General features: G+C 31.7%; 2 protein-coding genes across 2 annotated transcripts; both read right to left on the bottom strand.

Annotated features, from left to right (window-relative positions):
- Positions 1-689: 689 nt before the first annotated feature.
- Positions 690-1,929, bottom strand: LOC132737416 (uncharacterized). Its single transcript, XM_060724700.1, has 2 exons — positions 980-1,929; positions 690-745 (listed from the first exon to the last, which is right to left on the bottom strand). The coding sequence occupies exons 1-2, from the start codon at positions 1,834-1,836 to the stop codon at positions 742-744; spliced, it is 861 nt and encodes a 286-aa protein (XP_060580683.1). The 5' UTR covers positions 1,837-1,929; the 3' UTR covers positions 690-741.
- On the bottom strand, positions 1,889-11,217 carry LOC132737419 (uncharacterized). The gene is made up of 5 exons (XM_060724704.1): positions 11,124-11,217; positions 8,758-10,234; positions 6,789-6,898; positions 2,200-2,429; positions 1,889-1,927 (listed from the first exon to the last, which is right to left on the bottom strand). The coding sequence occupies exons 1-5, from the start codon at positions 11,131-11,133 to the stop codon at positions 1,889-1,891; spliced, it is 1,866 nt and encodes a 621-aa protein (XP_060580687.1). The 5' UTR covers positions 11,134-11,217.
- Positions 11,218-17,167: the final 5,950 nt, after the last annotated feature.

Raw genomic sequence — 17,167 nt, 5'->3', positions numbered from 1 at the left:
ATGAGGGATATGTTGCACTTTTTCATTATCCCTCATGTAAAACTCAATCAAACCGAGTCTACAATGTTCATGTTATTTCGTTGTGATTAATGCTTCCGAGTGATCGCCCTTCTTCGAGATTTCTATACTACTCTTTACAACAGCAGGTGTCAAGTGTCGTGTGGCAGCTGAACAAGTTGCCCCGTACTTCATTTCAGTGTTGTTATATTTTCTGGTTCTTCGGGATCATTGATTCCAATACTTTGCGAGAGAGCACCCTTCATCTAGTTTTTTTTTCGAAATTGTACGTTACTTAAATAACAAATGAATATTTGAAGCTTCATAACAGAATATTATATTTTAAAATAACAGACTGTTGAATTAACAGCACAGTATGGCTGGTTTCCATCTGAAAATGTTTGGCACCATAGTTTGCAAACTATTCGTCTGACAAAGTAAATATGTTATGTAATATCTCTGATGCATATCATCTGATTATTTCAAAGATATTAAAATATTTCTCATTTTCATAGCCAGACTTTTAAACAGTAATCATTCAATTTTAGTAATTTGATAACTGAAACCCTGTAAATATTGATAGATACAGCATACAATGTCCATCATTTATAAACTTAATTAAGGCTACAAAATAAAGTAAACAACACATATTACGTTTGAATAGAATATTTTAATCGCAATGTTTAATAGTTAAATTCCAAAATTCTTTTATCTCTGTTCATCTATTGTCCTTTATCTGTAGAATTATCTGAAATAAAAAATAAATTAATAAATCGTAAGAAATCTGCGATTGTTGTTTACACATTACCATATACTTTAAGCGAATGATAAATGAATATAATGCATACGCTACACGTAAATAAAATAAGTCATAAGGTTTTCAGTAAAAAAATAGTTCATCAAATAATGAAAAATTATATACAGCAGGTCTCGTGTTTCAATAAGAATAAAGTTTTGTTGTAAGATAGTATTTATTAGTTACCTTGAATGAATACCACTTCTGCAATAGACAGACAGTATTCCAAATGGCGAATCATCGTCATCGTCATCAATGATTACTTCAAGTTCTTCAGTTTGAACCTCAACTTGTTTACTGTCGTTCTTCTCCATTGTCTCAACATTATCAAAGAAGACTTTTCCGGGTGTATCATCATGTTTTGCTGGCTTCAATTTGTGACTGTCCAAATCTTTTACGGCAGGATACTTGGTGTTCAAATGCGATGATGTGATCGCCACATTACCAAAGCAGTCGTTTTCGAATAAATCAACGTGTTTGACTGGCTTTAATTTATAACTGTCCAAATCTTTTACGTCAGGATGTTTTGTGTTCAAATACGATGATATTGTTATCATGTCCATATCTGTGGTCGTAGCTGTCAGAGGTACCCATGGCATTACACCTTCTCTTCCAAAATAGAGTATAGGAGTAAAATATAAACCAAATATAGACAGTGTTCTTGTGCATGGAACTTTATTGTAACGCAAGGCGAGGCTGAATATTCGTTTAAAGTCAGAAGCCTTGGAGTTTTTGGTGTCCAGTGTCATTGGTCGTTTTGTCACGGACTTTTGTGTGGTTTCACGACACCTGTTAACAGGAGGATGCTCCCATTTACTATTGTGATCGCCAAATTTATATTTTGGTTGGCTCATTAGAACAGACAGTTCTGCCGGTTTGAATTTCACTTCATAGAACTCTTTGTATATTTGCTTTCTATTTAAACCAATAAATGGAGATGGTGCAAGTAGATATGGTAGTAAACAGCCATTGATCAGCTTCTTTTGTTTCAAAGAAAAGAAATAAGCATTGCTCGTATGTCTCTTTTGGAGTAAACTTTGCATGGGCTTTATGTCGTCTGCTTTTGTTTGTTTTATCAGCTTCTTGAATGTTGGATCACCAGAAAGGTGAGATGTTGAAAAGGATGAAATTTCGCTGCAGTGAATAACATTAGTTTGCATCTGGGAAATTAAAATTTCAGATTCTTCGTGTTTCGCTTGTTGATCATCATCATCAACTTCTTCTTCTTCATCATCATCATCATCATCATCATCATCATCATCATCATTATCATCAAGACTTTCTTCATGAACTGGACTGGTTTGAGCTGGTGTGTCCACTGAGTATTTCACGCTCACTTTCGGGTTTTCTTGATGACGAAGGAAAGCATCAACACTGTTATAAAAAGCTTTGTATGAACTCTTTACCTTGGGGGCTTGTCTTCTAGCAAACTTTTCTTCCTTAAACTGCTTTTTTAAATTCTCAATGAGGTTGTTCATCCGACTTTCTATCGCAGATTGATCTAGTATTTCTGGTCGACTCCATTCAAAATTCGCCTCGTCTTCTTCTTTTCTCTTACTCCTTCTCATATCAAGAATGCTAGTGAATCTGTTGGAGAACTCTGAATTAATCTCCATTTCTGTGTTCATGTTTGTACCTTAAATATATTGAAACAATGCTTGTATATTAGAATCTTTTCTCATCTTCAAATAATATTAATGTTGAAATACAAAACAAAAGTGTCATCTTTAATGATAATAGCGAAATATATAGCATTAACATTTTTATTACCCTTGCAAACCTTAAATTATAATAATGTATGCTATCCATCAGTTCATTCACATGAATAATCATAAGTACTCCTAAATATCAAATTATATAATGAAAAGATAATTCAAAGATAAATGTCAAGTAAAATACTCAGAAAATGTTTAAATAAGAAGACTGTATGAAATGATGCCATTTTTTTTCAGATAGCATAAATACTGTGTAAGTAAACAATTATCGCGATATTTTAGTTAAAGAAATTACACAAGAAGTTTAGATCTATCTAATATAAAAGGAAAAATCTGGAATTATCGCAAAATAATAATAATAGTAATAATAATAATTAATAATAATGATAATAATTATAGTAATAATAATAATAATAACAATTAATAAATAATAATAATAATTATAATAATAATAAATAATAATAATGATAATAAATAATAATAATAATAAATAATAATAATAAATAATGATGATGATGATGATGATGATGATGGAAATTCACATTTAGATATTACAACCATAATTGGGAGGCTCTCTGTCAGGAAATATAAATAAATAATACTAGTGATAAGCCTTTTAGTTATAATAATGCCTTTTCTGTCAATTCTACAATTGTCATTTAACTTACAAAACATGAATATGAAATTAAAAGCATCAACTAGGTCTAATATTAAATAATTATTACCTTCATCCATTTAAAACGATATATATCTTTCCTTTTTTACGCTGTATAATTTAGATAGCTTTCCTCTCGTAATGTGGCTTTTTGTGTCTATAGCGATAACGTTAATTTTAACGTCAAAATATGTGACGTCGTTAACGTTAGACCGCTTAAGAGATTAGGAAAAATAAAATCAAACGGCCATATTTTATACAGAATGCGCTTATTAGTCGTCTTCATGTTTTCAATTGAAAGTTGCAACCCGTAATAAGTTGATAATCACACTTGATATCATATAAGCTGCATTCACTGTATATTAATGCTTCACTATCTATTGAAGTGAAGTAGTTGCTACAAGATTTCCCTATATTGAACGTACAAGGCCACCGGAAAGTTGAACATATACATGTAGTATGTGCATGGTATTGACAAGAGTGCCATGATGACCCTGGATCACTCACCTGAGAAACATTACAAGTCAAAAGCTAAGGTCTGTACACTGTAATTTCTGTGAAGACGATTCTTAAAGATTTCGTTTTTAATGTCTATTTGACCCACTAAATGCATATATCAGGCAGGAACTATTTATATAATTTTGTCGATGGTTACCTAAGAACTATTCATGTGAAGTTTGGTCAAAATGCAACTAGTGGTTTAGTAGAAATTGTGGACAACAACAAACGACAGACACAATGCCATCACAAAAGCTCATCTATGAGCGCTGTATGCTCAGACAAGCAAAAAGAAAAAAATGTGGCATAACAAATCATATTACTGGAATAAGAGCTCAAAACAATTTTCCAACAGATTTTATTTTTTGTGTCGCCAAGATATCATAATTTTCTATAGAACATTAAAACGAAGAATCTAGGATCAAATTGAGCAGTGAATTGTATCCTGTATGGTTAAACTAGCTTATTCATAATACATGTAGTAATTAAACATTTACCTATAATTGTAAAGTTGTTTCTATTTTAAATGGGATAGTTCAGCCACATGGCCAATTCTCAGTGCTCGACAGTAAAAAAAGGGGCATAACACTGTAAAAATGTTTTTCAAAATTATGGGACCTGTGCCCATCAGCTTTCATATCACATAATCACAGAGAATAAAGATGAAAAACTTCAACAAATTCCCTTTAGTAGTTTCTTGAGAGAGCAACCTGCACAAAAACCTGGCCAAATTCAAGCTGATAGATAAATATGATACAAGCAAAAAGAACTGGTAACAAACAAATAAAACATTAAACACAATTTATTTCGATAGAAATTTATTTTCTTTTTACGTAATTCTTTTTTCTTTTTTTTACAATATAGATCTTTCCATTTCAGCAACTAGTCATATGGCATAAACCATAAACCAATTTTTACTAACATTGCAAAATAAATTAAAACGTCACTGCAAATATCATTTTCCTCTGTTCATAAGCAGTTTCTCAAGGTTGAGCTAAAATCACTTTGGTTATATATAAAACAAGTGGACACCGAAATCTTGTATATCTTTTATATTTCTTTTTTTTATTTGCTCATATTTATTTACTATCTTTAAGAAATATAAAAGCGCTATGTTAACCAAGTACCAAAAATGGCTCGATCTTAGATATTGATAAAAATCTAAAAAAGCGTCAATTTGATAGGTAGTTGGTAGTTGGATATTCGAATAATCACTACCTACTAGCTGGTAGTCGGTTATTCTTAATCTCCCACTACCTACCGGCAGGTAGTTGGTAATTCGAGTTTTGCATGTTTCCCTTAAAAAAAACAACAACAAAAAAAAAACAAAAAACAACAACAACAAAAAACAACAAAAATAAACAGTAAGAATTTTTCCGGATTAAATATAATGGATAGATGTGTTTTTCAACATTGAAACACATTGTCTCACTATATCCACCAGCGGAATCAGTTGGCTGTAGTACAATATGCTGAACAGATAAACTTATAGTAGGATCTGCTGTTAAGTTAATCTTAAACTGAAAATTGTTGACCACTTATATATAGAAAAAAATATGTGTTGACGTAAATTTCTAATTACACGTATCTTTATTTACAATGTTAGTAATATAATAAATTATACATCTTACAAAACAATAAAACCACTGATGACGACCTATGAATATAATTTGTTTGTCTTTTAGTAATTAACAATGATTTCAATTTGTTTGCATCTTTTAAATGTCAACATAAGATCATTTTCATCTGAAATATTTCTATTACATTGTATATTAAAGTTTCACACAATTTATTACATTTTCCGTCTATGTATAACTCTTTCAATATTTATATATAAAATGATTCTTATTATTAATTTATGATTTCATTTACACATTATTAGTATAGAGAAAAGAAAGAAATTAAAAATAATAAATAGGAAAAGAAAAAAACAAGAAGAAGAAAATTTATTGACAAAAGTAAAATTATCCCATATTCTATACCGTCAGCTTATTCGCCAGCAGTATAGAACCGTCCACCAGAAGGCGATAGTCGACACTGCGATAACGCGATGACGACAGTGCGACAGTGCGATGACGACAATGCGACAGTGCGATGACGACAATACGATAGTGCGATGACGACAGTGCGATGGCGACAGTGCGAAAACACTATCGCTCTGTCGTCATCGTACTATCGCGTTATCGCATTGTCGTCATCGCACTGTCGTATTGTCGTCATGGCACTGTCGCACTATCGCATTGTCGCCCTCTGTATTTTAACGTATAACCACGATGGCCCTTACGGTATTCCGTAATTATAAGATTGTAGTGAACTGGTACATAATGGAAGGTCTGTGATACCATAAATAATCATGTTGGTAGTATTTGGTATCATACTTGACATCAAGTTACGAGAGAACTATATGAGGCGCGCCATGACAAAACCAACATAATGCGTTTGCGACCAGCATGGATCCAGACCAGCCTACGCATCAGCGCAGTCTGATCAGGATGCATGCTGTTCGCTTACAAACCCCATTACAAGAAGAGAAATTGATAGCAAACAGCATGGATCTTGATCAGACTGTGCAGATGCGTAGGCTTGTCTGGGCTGGTTTGGACGCAACGCATTATGTTTGTTTTGTCATGGCGCGGCTCATATATGCATACGTAGGTATGAAATACATGATGTGATATGACATTATGATATCTATATATAGCAGATAATTACTTGTTCTAGATTAGAATATTACAATGATTCACATAAATGATCATACTAAATCACTTAAAACAATATAAACATTTTTTAAGACATATCTTATAACAATACAAGAATGTATCCAAATGGCACATTTCTATTGTTTTTATCAATTTTCTAAATACTTATGAAAAATGTGCTCATTGAAGACCAATCCACTTTAAATTCTTCCACAGGCATTATTAAATAAGTAAATAGAGTAAAAGTCGTGTTTAATCGTACTAGACCTTACTTGGAACCGTACAACAATCGTATGTATTCGTCTGCAAACCGTGTTCAAACCTAGTTGACCGAGTATGTACGTGCTTTATTCGTACACACTCGTGCTACATTCGAGTCTTACTCGAACAAACCTAGCACAACCCCAAGCACGGTTGGAGCTAAATACCAGTGTATAACTGATCAAGTATACCGTATGGAAACCGTGTGCCCAACCGTGTTCTGTGTAAGACGGGCTTTACTGGATATACACGGTGTAGGTGGCCAACTCGAAGATGTCTACAGATAAAGAAAGACAACTGTCACATGTATCAAAATATAGATTCTTTCAAATGAATGAAGTTGAATGGAGGTCTATCAACCAACAGCAAGTTTCAAAATGTATGTCCTGGCCTGTATCTACTGGAATGAATATTCCTTTGGCTCAACATGGAAATGAAGCTGAGATATCCATGATGGCGACAAAGGTGGCCCCTAAATATTCTAGAATATACATGTTGGCTAAGTTTTCTTTTCAGTTTTGTATATCAAAGTTTTTTTATCAACATTTCTTATTTAGGTTTATTGCAAAATTGGTCTAATTCTTATCGTCAACTGTACAACACTATTCATGATTTTGTTAATTACAGCTTCCAACAATTTACTTCACATTATTGTATTTTACCATATCTGTATAAAATTTATGTTTTATAATTATCTAATGACGTATACAATATGAAATCGGCCTTATTATCCCAATACACCCCAAAACTACCAAGAAACACCCCAAGACTACAATTTATCGTGTTCATTGGTTTAAAAATACGTGAATTCTTGAATGACATAATCTAAGGGGAGAAAGTACGCACGACCAATGTTTTTCTTGTAAACGGAGTTATGTCCCTGAGGCAAGAATAAGAACCGGTCAAGCCGATGGTATTGGTGTGCGGAAAATGTTGCACTTTTTCATTATCCCTCATGTACAAACTCAATCAAACCGAGTCTGCAAAATTCATGTTATTTTGTTGTGATTAATGCATCCGAAGGGATCACCCTTCTTCAAGATTTCTATACTACACAACACAACAGCAGGTGTCAAGTGTCGTGTGGTAGCTGTAAAAGTTGCCCGTACTTCATTTCAGTGTTGTTATATCTTCTGGTCCTTCGGGATCATTGATTCTACTTCTTTGCGAGGGAGCACCCTTCGTCCTGTTTTTTTTTTCGAAATTGTACGTTACTTACATAATAGTTTGAATATTTGAGACTTCATAATAGAATATTATATTTTAGAATAACAGACCGTTGAACCAACAGCACAATATGTCTGGTTTCCATTTGAAAAAGTTTTTGCATCATAGTTTGCAAACAAATCGTCTGATAAAGTAAATACGTTATGTAATATCTCTGATACACATCTGATTATTTCTAAGATATATTTCTCATTTTCATAGCCAGACTTTTAAACTGTAATCATTCAATTTTAGTATTTTGATAACTGAAAACCCTGTAAATATTGATATAGACATAGCATACAATGTCCATCATCTATGAACTTAATTAAGGCTAAAAATAAAGTAAACAACACAAATTACGTTTGAATATAAGATTTTAATCGCAATGTTAAATAGTTAAATTCCAAAAATTCTTTTATCTCTGTTCATCTATTGTCCTTTATCTGTAGAATTATCTGAAATACAAAATAAATTAATAAATCGTAAGAAGTCTGCGATTGTTATTCACACATTACTATTGGCTTTAAGCGAATGATAATAACCAGTAATGAACTTACACGAATTTAATATTCTATTTATCACATACCCAAAATAAAGACCGTTTAAAGGAAAATAAGAGTCGTTTTTTTCATTGACGCGCCTATAGTATAACGCTAACATTTAGCGCGTCTTTACACTATGTTTGCACGTATAAAGATTATGACTTCACGTCAAAATATATGCACGCCGTGCAATACCATATTTATGGAGTCACAAAATCGGACGGGTGTGTGATAAATGATTATTATGCATACGCTACACGTAAATAAAATAAGTCAAAAGGTTTTCAGTGAAAAATAGTTCATCAAATAATGAAAAATTATATACAGCAGGTCTCATGTTTCATAAAGAATAAAGTTTTGTTTTAAGATAGTATTTATTAGTTACCTTGAATGAATTCCACTTCTGCAATAGACAGACAGTATCCCAAATGGCGAATCATCGTCATCGTCATCAATGATTACTTCAAGTTCTTCAGTTTGAACCTCAACTTGTTTACTTTCGTTCTCCTCCATTGTCTCAAAATTATCAAAGAAGACTTTACCGGGTGTACCATCATGTTTAGCTGGCTTTAATTTGTGACTGTCCAAATATTTTACAGCAGGATACTTGGTGTTCAAATGCGATGATGTGATCGCCAGATTACCAAAGCAGTCGTTTTCGAATAAATTAACGTGTTTGACTGGCTTTAATTTAAAACTGTCCAAATCTTTTACGTCAGGATGTTTTGTGTTCAAATACAATGATATTGTTATCATGTCCATATCTGTGGGCGTAGCTGTCAGAGGTACCCATGGCATTACACATTCTCTTCCAAAATAGAGTATAGGAGTAAAATATAAACCAAATATAGACAGTGTTCTTGTGCATGGAACTTTATTGTAACGCAAGGCGAGGCTGAATATTCGTTTAAAGTCAGAAGCCTTGGAGTTTTTGGTGTCCAGTGTCATTGGTCTTTTTGTCACGGACTTTTGTGTGGTTTCACGACACCTGTTAACAGGGACATGCTCCCATTTACTATTGTGATCGCCAAATTTATATTTTGGTTGGCTCATTAGAACAGACAGTTCTGCCGATTTGAATTTCACTTCATAGAACTCTTTGTATATTTGCTTTCTATTTAAACCAATAAATGGAGATGGTGCAAGTAGATATGGTAGTAAACAGCCATTGATCAACTTCTTTTGTTTCAAAGAAAAGAAATACGCATTGCTCGTATGTCTCTTTTGGAATAAACTTTGCATGGGCTTTATGTCGTCTGCTTTTGTTTGTGTTACCAGCTTCTTGATTGTTGGCTCACCAGAAAAGCGAGATGTTGAAAAGGAAGAAGTTTCGCTGCAGTGAATGGTTTTGGAATCACGCGAAATAACATTAGATTGCATCTGGGAAATTAAAATTTCATATACTTTGTGTTTCGCTTGTTGGCCATCATCATCATCAGCAGCAGCAGCAGCAGCATCAGCAGCATCAGCATCATCATCATCATCATCATCATTATCATCAAGACTTTCTTCATGAACTGGGCTGGTTTGAGATGGTGTGTCCACTGAGTATTTTACGCTGACTTTCGGGATTTCTTGATGACGAAGGAAAGCGTCAACACTATTACAAAAAGATTTGTATGCATTGCTGATCTTGGGAGCTTGTCTTCTAGCTAACTTTTCTTCCTTAAACTGCTTTTTTAAATTCTCAATGATGTTGTTCATCCGATTTTCTATCGCAGATTTATCTGGTATCTCTGGTCGACTCCATTCAATATTCGCCTCGTCTTCTTCTTTTCTCTTAATCCTTCTCATATCAAGAATGCTAGTGAATTTGTTGGACAACTCTGACTCTATCTCTATTTCTGTGTTCATGTTCGTACCTTTAATATAATGAAACAATGCTTGTATATTAAAATCTTTTCTCATCTTCAAATAATATTAATGTTGAAATACAAAACATATTGTCAGCTTTAATTATAATAGCGAAATAATATATAACATTAACATCTTTATTACCCTTGCAATCCTTAAATTATGATAATGTTTGCTACACATCAGTTCATTAATTCATTCATTCACATAAATAATAATAAGTACAGTAAGTACTCATAAATATCAAATTATATAATGAAAAGATAATTCAAAGATAACTGTCAAGTAAATTTAAAATACTCAGAACATGTATAAAATAAGAAGACTATATGAAATGATGTCATTTTTTTTCAAATAGCATAAATACTGTGTAAGTAAACAATTATCGCGATATTTTAGTTAAAGAAATTAAACAAGAAGTTTAGATCTATCTAATATAAAAGGAAAAATCTGGAATTATCGCAAAATAATAATAATAATAATAATAATAATAATTAATAATACTAATAATAATAATAATAACAATAATAATAATAATTAATAATAATTAATAAATAATAAAAATGATAATAATAAGAATAGATAATAATAATAATAATAATAATAATAATTTATTATAATAATAATAATAATAATAAATAATAATTAATAATAATAATAATAAATGATAATAATGATGATGATGATGATGATGATGATGATAGAAATTCACATCTAGATAGTACAACCATAATTGGGAGGCTCTCTGTCAGTAAATATAAATAAATAATACCATAGTGATAAGCCTTTTAGTTATAATAATGCTTTTTCTGTCAATTCTACAATTGTCATTTAACTTACAAAACATGAATATGAAATTAACAACATCAATTAGGACTAATATTAAATAATTATTACATTCATCCATTTAAAACGATATATATCTTTCCTTTTTTACGCTGTATAATTTAGATAGCTTTCCTCTCTTTAATGTCGCTTCTTGTGTCTATAGCGATAACGTTAATTTTAACGTCATAATATGTGACGTCGTTAAAGTAAGACCGCTTAAGAGATTGGAGAAAATAAAAACAAACGGCCATATTTTATACAGAATGCGCTTATTATAGTATGTCCCATTAAAAATGGAAATGAACTTTTGCCAGGTATGAATTAACAAAACGAGGTTGAATAAAAATTAAACTATTTTTGTAGACTAAAAAAAAGTCACCCTCGAGATTTTTCAGGATTTTTCTCTAATTAAAGTGTCTACAGTACTTTTCTTGTGAAGGCAAATTTTGATTTCCCTATGATAAATCTCTGTTGTTTATTTTCCGTAGCCATTGCCAAAGTACTCTTCATTTGAAGATGAACGGGAGAAAGAACGTGTCATGTTTCTAAAATATACATGAGGTTCTCGGGGTCGTTTCATGATTATTTTACAAAGCTGGATCGACAAGATGTAACAGTTTAGTTGGAAACTTTTAAAAAATGAAAAATAAGCAACAAGAACACCGAGTAACATAGAGTAGATCTAGAAATTGCACTTACTTTTAAGCTGAATACAATCCCTATGCATTTCGAAATTGATCTTTATAAACGTCACGAAAAATTCGCATTCTGAAGATTCCTTCATTGCCATTTCTATCCAGTTCCGTAGCTCCCATTTTTTTAGTTCAAAACGCCTGAATGACATTATTCCTACGCTTATGATGATCCAGATGTTTTAAACTGTTAATCCGTCTCGTTCAATTTGTGGAGATATCTGGGTTAGCAAATGAAATATGTAAATGAAACACATCATGTAATTCAGTATGTTCCAAATCCATAATTCAAGAACGGCCCATCATTTTAGTTGTCAACATCACAATGTTTATAACTCTTGAAAATGGATTCCTGGCGAAAATACTCTATTACGTCAACAACAAATTACGAAATACATGACGTAACAAAACTGCCTCGCGCTTTTTATGGATGATTCCAGTTGCGGCATTGACAGAGGGCGGTTAGGCATATGTAACCTCATAGCGTTGAGATAAATTTGTCCTGATGGAATTTAAAATAATTTTTGTACAGTATCACCCAGATTTTGCAACTTTGCTGTTAAAATTACACCTTCAATTCAAATATTATAATAAAACATTTAAATATTTTAACACACTTATTGACATGAATCTATAACAGTGCAATACTTCTTCCATTAATTACATATAACCTTCGTTTTGATTTTATGTTTTTAAACTATTTTATATATTTCTCAGAAATGACTTCCCTATATATTATCTCGTTATTCAAGACTTCTGTAAATCCTACTCTTTTAGCTACAAAATATACAATAGAATCTACCCGGTATCTTTTCTCCCGCGAAAAATATGCTATTTTTTTTTTCACTGAATATTTTCAAATTTAAGGAAGGCTAAAATTATTGAGGACGTCACTCGGTGTTTCTCTTTGACTCGATCTCCCCTTCATATTAACATAATATGTAACACTTTGTGTCTGCACGAACATCGCACCCGAAATAAGAAGGGTAACATATTTTTGTATCCCATCAAACCTGGTCAATTTAATTATTTTTGAATAGACGTGATACATACTAATGGACAGAATTCAGACAACTACAGAATTATGTAGCTAAGAACCATTTTTACAGTCTTCTAGCTAGTGTTCCCGTTCCCCTTCGACGCGTTGCGGTATTCAAGATACGCGCTTGATTGAAAAGCTATCTAATTAAATCACTTCATTGCTCTTTTTCTCTTAAAAAGAATATAAAATACGACAGTATATCATGGTAATTATATAAATCTTTGTGTGTTAGAATTTATAAAGCGGTTACTGATATTTTCACTTCAAATGATTTAATGGTTTGCTAGTAAAATTGCCTTTTTGACACCAACTTTGTTCTCATTTTCTTTTTAATGATAACATTTAGCTATTGATGAGTAAGTAAATAAGAATAATCAAATTTTTATAATTACCGAGTACATTTTACGCTAATCTTGAGACGAACCCTAAATGACGTCTATATATGGGCGCCGCCATTTTGAGATGGACGTCACGTCAGGTTACAATGTAAGTGAACGGGAAAAATTATAATTTTAACATTTTGACCATATTACTGACTTTATGAAAAAAATGAAAAACATGCCTAGAGATATTAACGTCAGGGATACATGACATTAATTTAAATGATTTTACTATTGTATTAAATAAAAAATGGAATATTCAAATTTAATGGGACAGACTATATAGTCGTCTTCATGTTTTCAATTGAAAGTTGCAACCCGTAATAAGTTGATAATCACACTTGATATCATCTAAGCTGCATTCGCTGTATAGTCATTAATGCTTCACTATCTATTTAAGTGAAGTAGTTGCTACAATATTGAACGTACAAGGCCACCGGAAAGTTGAACATATAGTATGTGCATGGTATTGACAAGAGTGTCATGAAGATCCTGGACCACTCACCTGAGAAACATTGTTAAAAGTTCGGAAGTCTTCCATGCAGAAGTAAGTAATTAGGTCACATTAGATGTGGTTTCACCCAACCTGCATAATTTCTAAAAATATTTTGAAAATGTCCATCAGATTATGCAATTTTGACACAAGAAAAGTTAAAGAAATTTCACACAAGAAGACTTCAATGTATCATTCCATAAAGTGTATATAAACAGGGTCCATTTTGAACCCAGTGGCATGATTTATACCACTTTTGTAGAGGACAATAAGGTGGTGATTTAGTAGACAAGCACAAGGTGATGCTACATGCCAAAATCTAAGGTCTGTACACTGTAATTTCTGCGGAGAAGATTTTTAAAGATTTTGTTTTTAATGTCTATTTGACCCACTAAATGCATATATCAGGCAGGAACAATTTATATAATTTTGTAGATGGTTACCTAAGAACTATTCTTGTGAAGTTTGGTCAAAATCCAACAAGTGGTTTAGTAGAAATTGTGGACAACAACAAACGACAGACACAATGCCATCACAAAAGCTCATCTATGAGCGCTGTATGCTCCGATAAGCAAAAAGAAAAAAAAAAAGTGGCATAACAAATCATATTACTGGAATAAGAGCTCAAAACTATTTTCCAACAGATTTTACTTTTTGTGTCGCCAAGATATTATAATTTTCTATAGAACATTAAAACGAAGAGTCTAGGATCAAATTGAGCAGTGAATTGTATCCTGTATGGTTAAACTAGCTTATTCATAATACATGTAGTAATTAAACATTTACCTATAATTGTAAAGTTGTTTCTATTTTAAATAGGATAGTTCAGCCACATGGCCAATTCTCAGTGCTCGACAGTAAGAAAAGGGGCATAACTCTATACAAATGTTACTCAGAGTTATGGGACCTGTGCCCATCAGCTTTCATATTATATAATCACAGAGAATAAAGAAGAAAAACTTCAACAAAAAGTCCCTTTAGTAGTTTTTTGAGAGAACAACCTGCACAAAAACCTGGCCAAATTCAAGCTGATAGATAAATATAATACAAGCAAAAAGAACTGGTAACAAACCAATAAAACATAAATTTATTTCGATAGAAATTTATTTTCTTTTTACGTAATTCTTTTCTCTTTTTTTACAATATAGATCTTTCCATTTCAGCAACTAGTCATTTCCACAAATTACTTTCATAGATTATGTTACAAGAACATATACTATAGTATGGTATTTCATAACTTAATAAAAAAATACTTAATTAATACTTTAGTCAACTTTTTAATTTGAAAAACTAAATCTATTTCAATAATGGTATAAAAATGGCAAAATTTTCTGAAAAACTATCAAATATTCTTTAAAGCATTTGAGCTAAACCTGGCTGAGCAGTGATTAGACTATAATGTGATAAACAGAATTTTTATATGATAAACAGAATTTTATACATGATAAATATGAGATTTTGTATTATACGGTATAAAAGAGTATAACATGATAAATAAGAATGTAAGACAAACTTTTACGAAAGATGTTCAAAAAGCATTTTTAATCTAGTCAAGGTAAGAATATTTCAGGCACCAACAACTTTGGCATTTACAGGAAACTTGGAGAATTTTTAAGGTGGTACATTTTTCTCTAAAACTAAGTAAAATCAGGATAACAGAAAAGATCCAAAATGACGGGAATCTTTTTTTTCTCTTTTTTTTTCTCACTACGAACTATTTTTAAAAGTTTAAAAAGTTTAGATAAAAACCTGTACATGTACCACTATCGACAGCATATGAAAACCATCTGAACATCAAACGCTTTAAAGAATATTTGACTGAACTGGTATTAGTTATCGAGCAAAACTTAAAAAGAAGGTGTGATCACAGTTAACAAGACAAAGACCTGTGAAATGAGCGTAGCTTTAACACAGGCTGTAAATTAATTCATACCTCTTCCACTTGAGAGCACAGAAAAAAGTTTAAACGAGATGGCCTGGTGGTAGTGAATTTTAAAATCAGTAGCTGAACTTAAAACTTTCTTAGGATATTTCCTCTACAGAATTTACAAAATTGTTAAAATGCGGAGGGAAAAAATGCTACAGAAATTATATTAGGCCGAAGTCAAAAAAAAATTTAATTACTGATCAAGAACTCAACTTTGAAACATATCTGTGCAGTCTGATCAAGATCTGTTCTATTGGCTGACCAACCTATTTTTTTGTATCTTGATATCCCCAAAAAAGGATAATGAACAGGAAGCTGGGGAAGTCCATTCAAGATATTTGCCAGGTTAAGGGTTCGTGTTAATAATCTTTTATTTACCTCTAAGGGGAAAGAACTATCTCTACTTTTTGGTAGCATTTCTAGAATTGTCCGACTGAAGTATTTTATTTCTTTCTTCTTTTTTTTTGAAATAAACGTATTTCTTTTCTTGTAACAGTACAGCCATTATACGCAGCGATTTGTTGAAATTTGTTTGTGGTAATTTATTGTTAAGATTTAGATTACAAAGATTACGCGAAGGGCGACAATCGTCTAAATAATAAAAACCCCTAAAGCGACTAGTCTACGGGTAAAGAGTTTGGCTGGTGAAAGGATATATAATTTAACCAAAGCGCGGTATAGGCTTAACTCACAAAACCCAACTTCGAAGCACTATCTAATATCTTAAAGCATAGGTCACATGCCAAATTTTTTGAGAAATGTCTCTGTATTGATGAATTTTAAATAATCGCGAATTAGTCAGTATGCTCTAAACTCACTTGTTTGACGTGATATAAAGGTCTTTTAGGTCATATTCGATTCCTTCCGCAGAAAAGGTCCTTTTCGGTGTATTAAGTTTTACGATATTTAGTGTTCTTTGGCCTATCGTAGGGATGTACTATTCTCCGGTCCGGTCGCTTCCGGTCTCCGGTCTCTCCCGGTCTATTTTGACCGGAATTTATGGGAGACCGGCGAATAGTATCATATTCACTAGCCCGGTCAGTGCTGGTCTTCTAAACATAATTAGATCTTTCTAGATGAAAAATATGTTGATATAAGATTTTTTTCGTATACAATGTATTTGGTTTCAAATTAATTGTTTTTATTATGTATTTTGTGTTGTTTTAAGTATATATATTCATCAAAGATAAAAATGTAAAAGAGTATTAATTACGGGAAATGACATTAAATATTTTATTTGAGCAAAAAATATTATAAATAAAAAAAAAATGTTAATTACGGGGAAGTCTGTTAATTGGTTAATTATAAAGCGGTTTACAAAAGTATTTTTTTCCACTAATTAATAATTAAATAAGTGCAGCATCAATATTATAACGACTAATAGACCAAAGAAAAAATAATCCGGCCTGTAAATAGCGTACATTGCAAATGATGAAAATATCTAAAAAGATTAATTTTTCAAATAAAAGAATTAAACAATGAAATGGAAATTAAATAGTATTTTTCTATTATTACCTTCATTGAGATCAAACAGTGAAACAAATAAAATAGATGTAAACGCATATTGATTGAATTGAAA

The sequence above is a fragment of the Ruditapes philippinarum genome, unplaced genomic scaffold, assembly GCF_026571515.1.
Source record: "Ruditapes philippinarum isolate M1 unplaced genomic scaffold, ASM2657151v2 ctg2056_1_1_1_1, whole genome shotgun sequence".
In the NCBI taxonomy this organism is placed as follows: Eukaryota; Metazoa; Mollusca; class Bivalvia; order Venerida; family Veneridae; genus Ruditapes; species Ruditapes philippinarum.
This window is presented reverse-complemented; position numbering and strand designations above follow the sequence as displayed.

Bases quoted from the DNA above. Each gene is read 5' to 3' on its own strand.
- LOC132737419 (XM_060724704.1), bottom strand. The intron at 6,899-8,757 runs GTAACTAATAAA...CTTTATCTGTAG, and splicing joins AGAAGTGGAATTCATTCAAG to ACATCTTCGAGTTGGCCACC. The intron at 2,430-6,788 runs GTATTTAGCTCC...AATATATTTAAG, and splicing joins ACTTGATCAGTTATACACTG to GTACAAACATGAACACAGAA.
- LOC132737416 (XM_060724700.1), bottom strand. From the start codon at position 1,836: ATGCAAAGTTTACTCCAAAAGAGACATACGAGCAATGCTTATTTCTTT.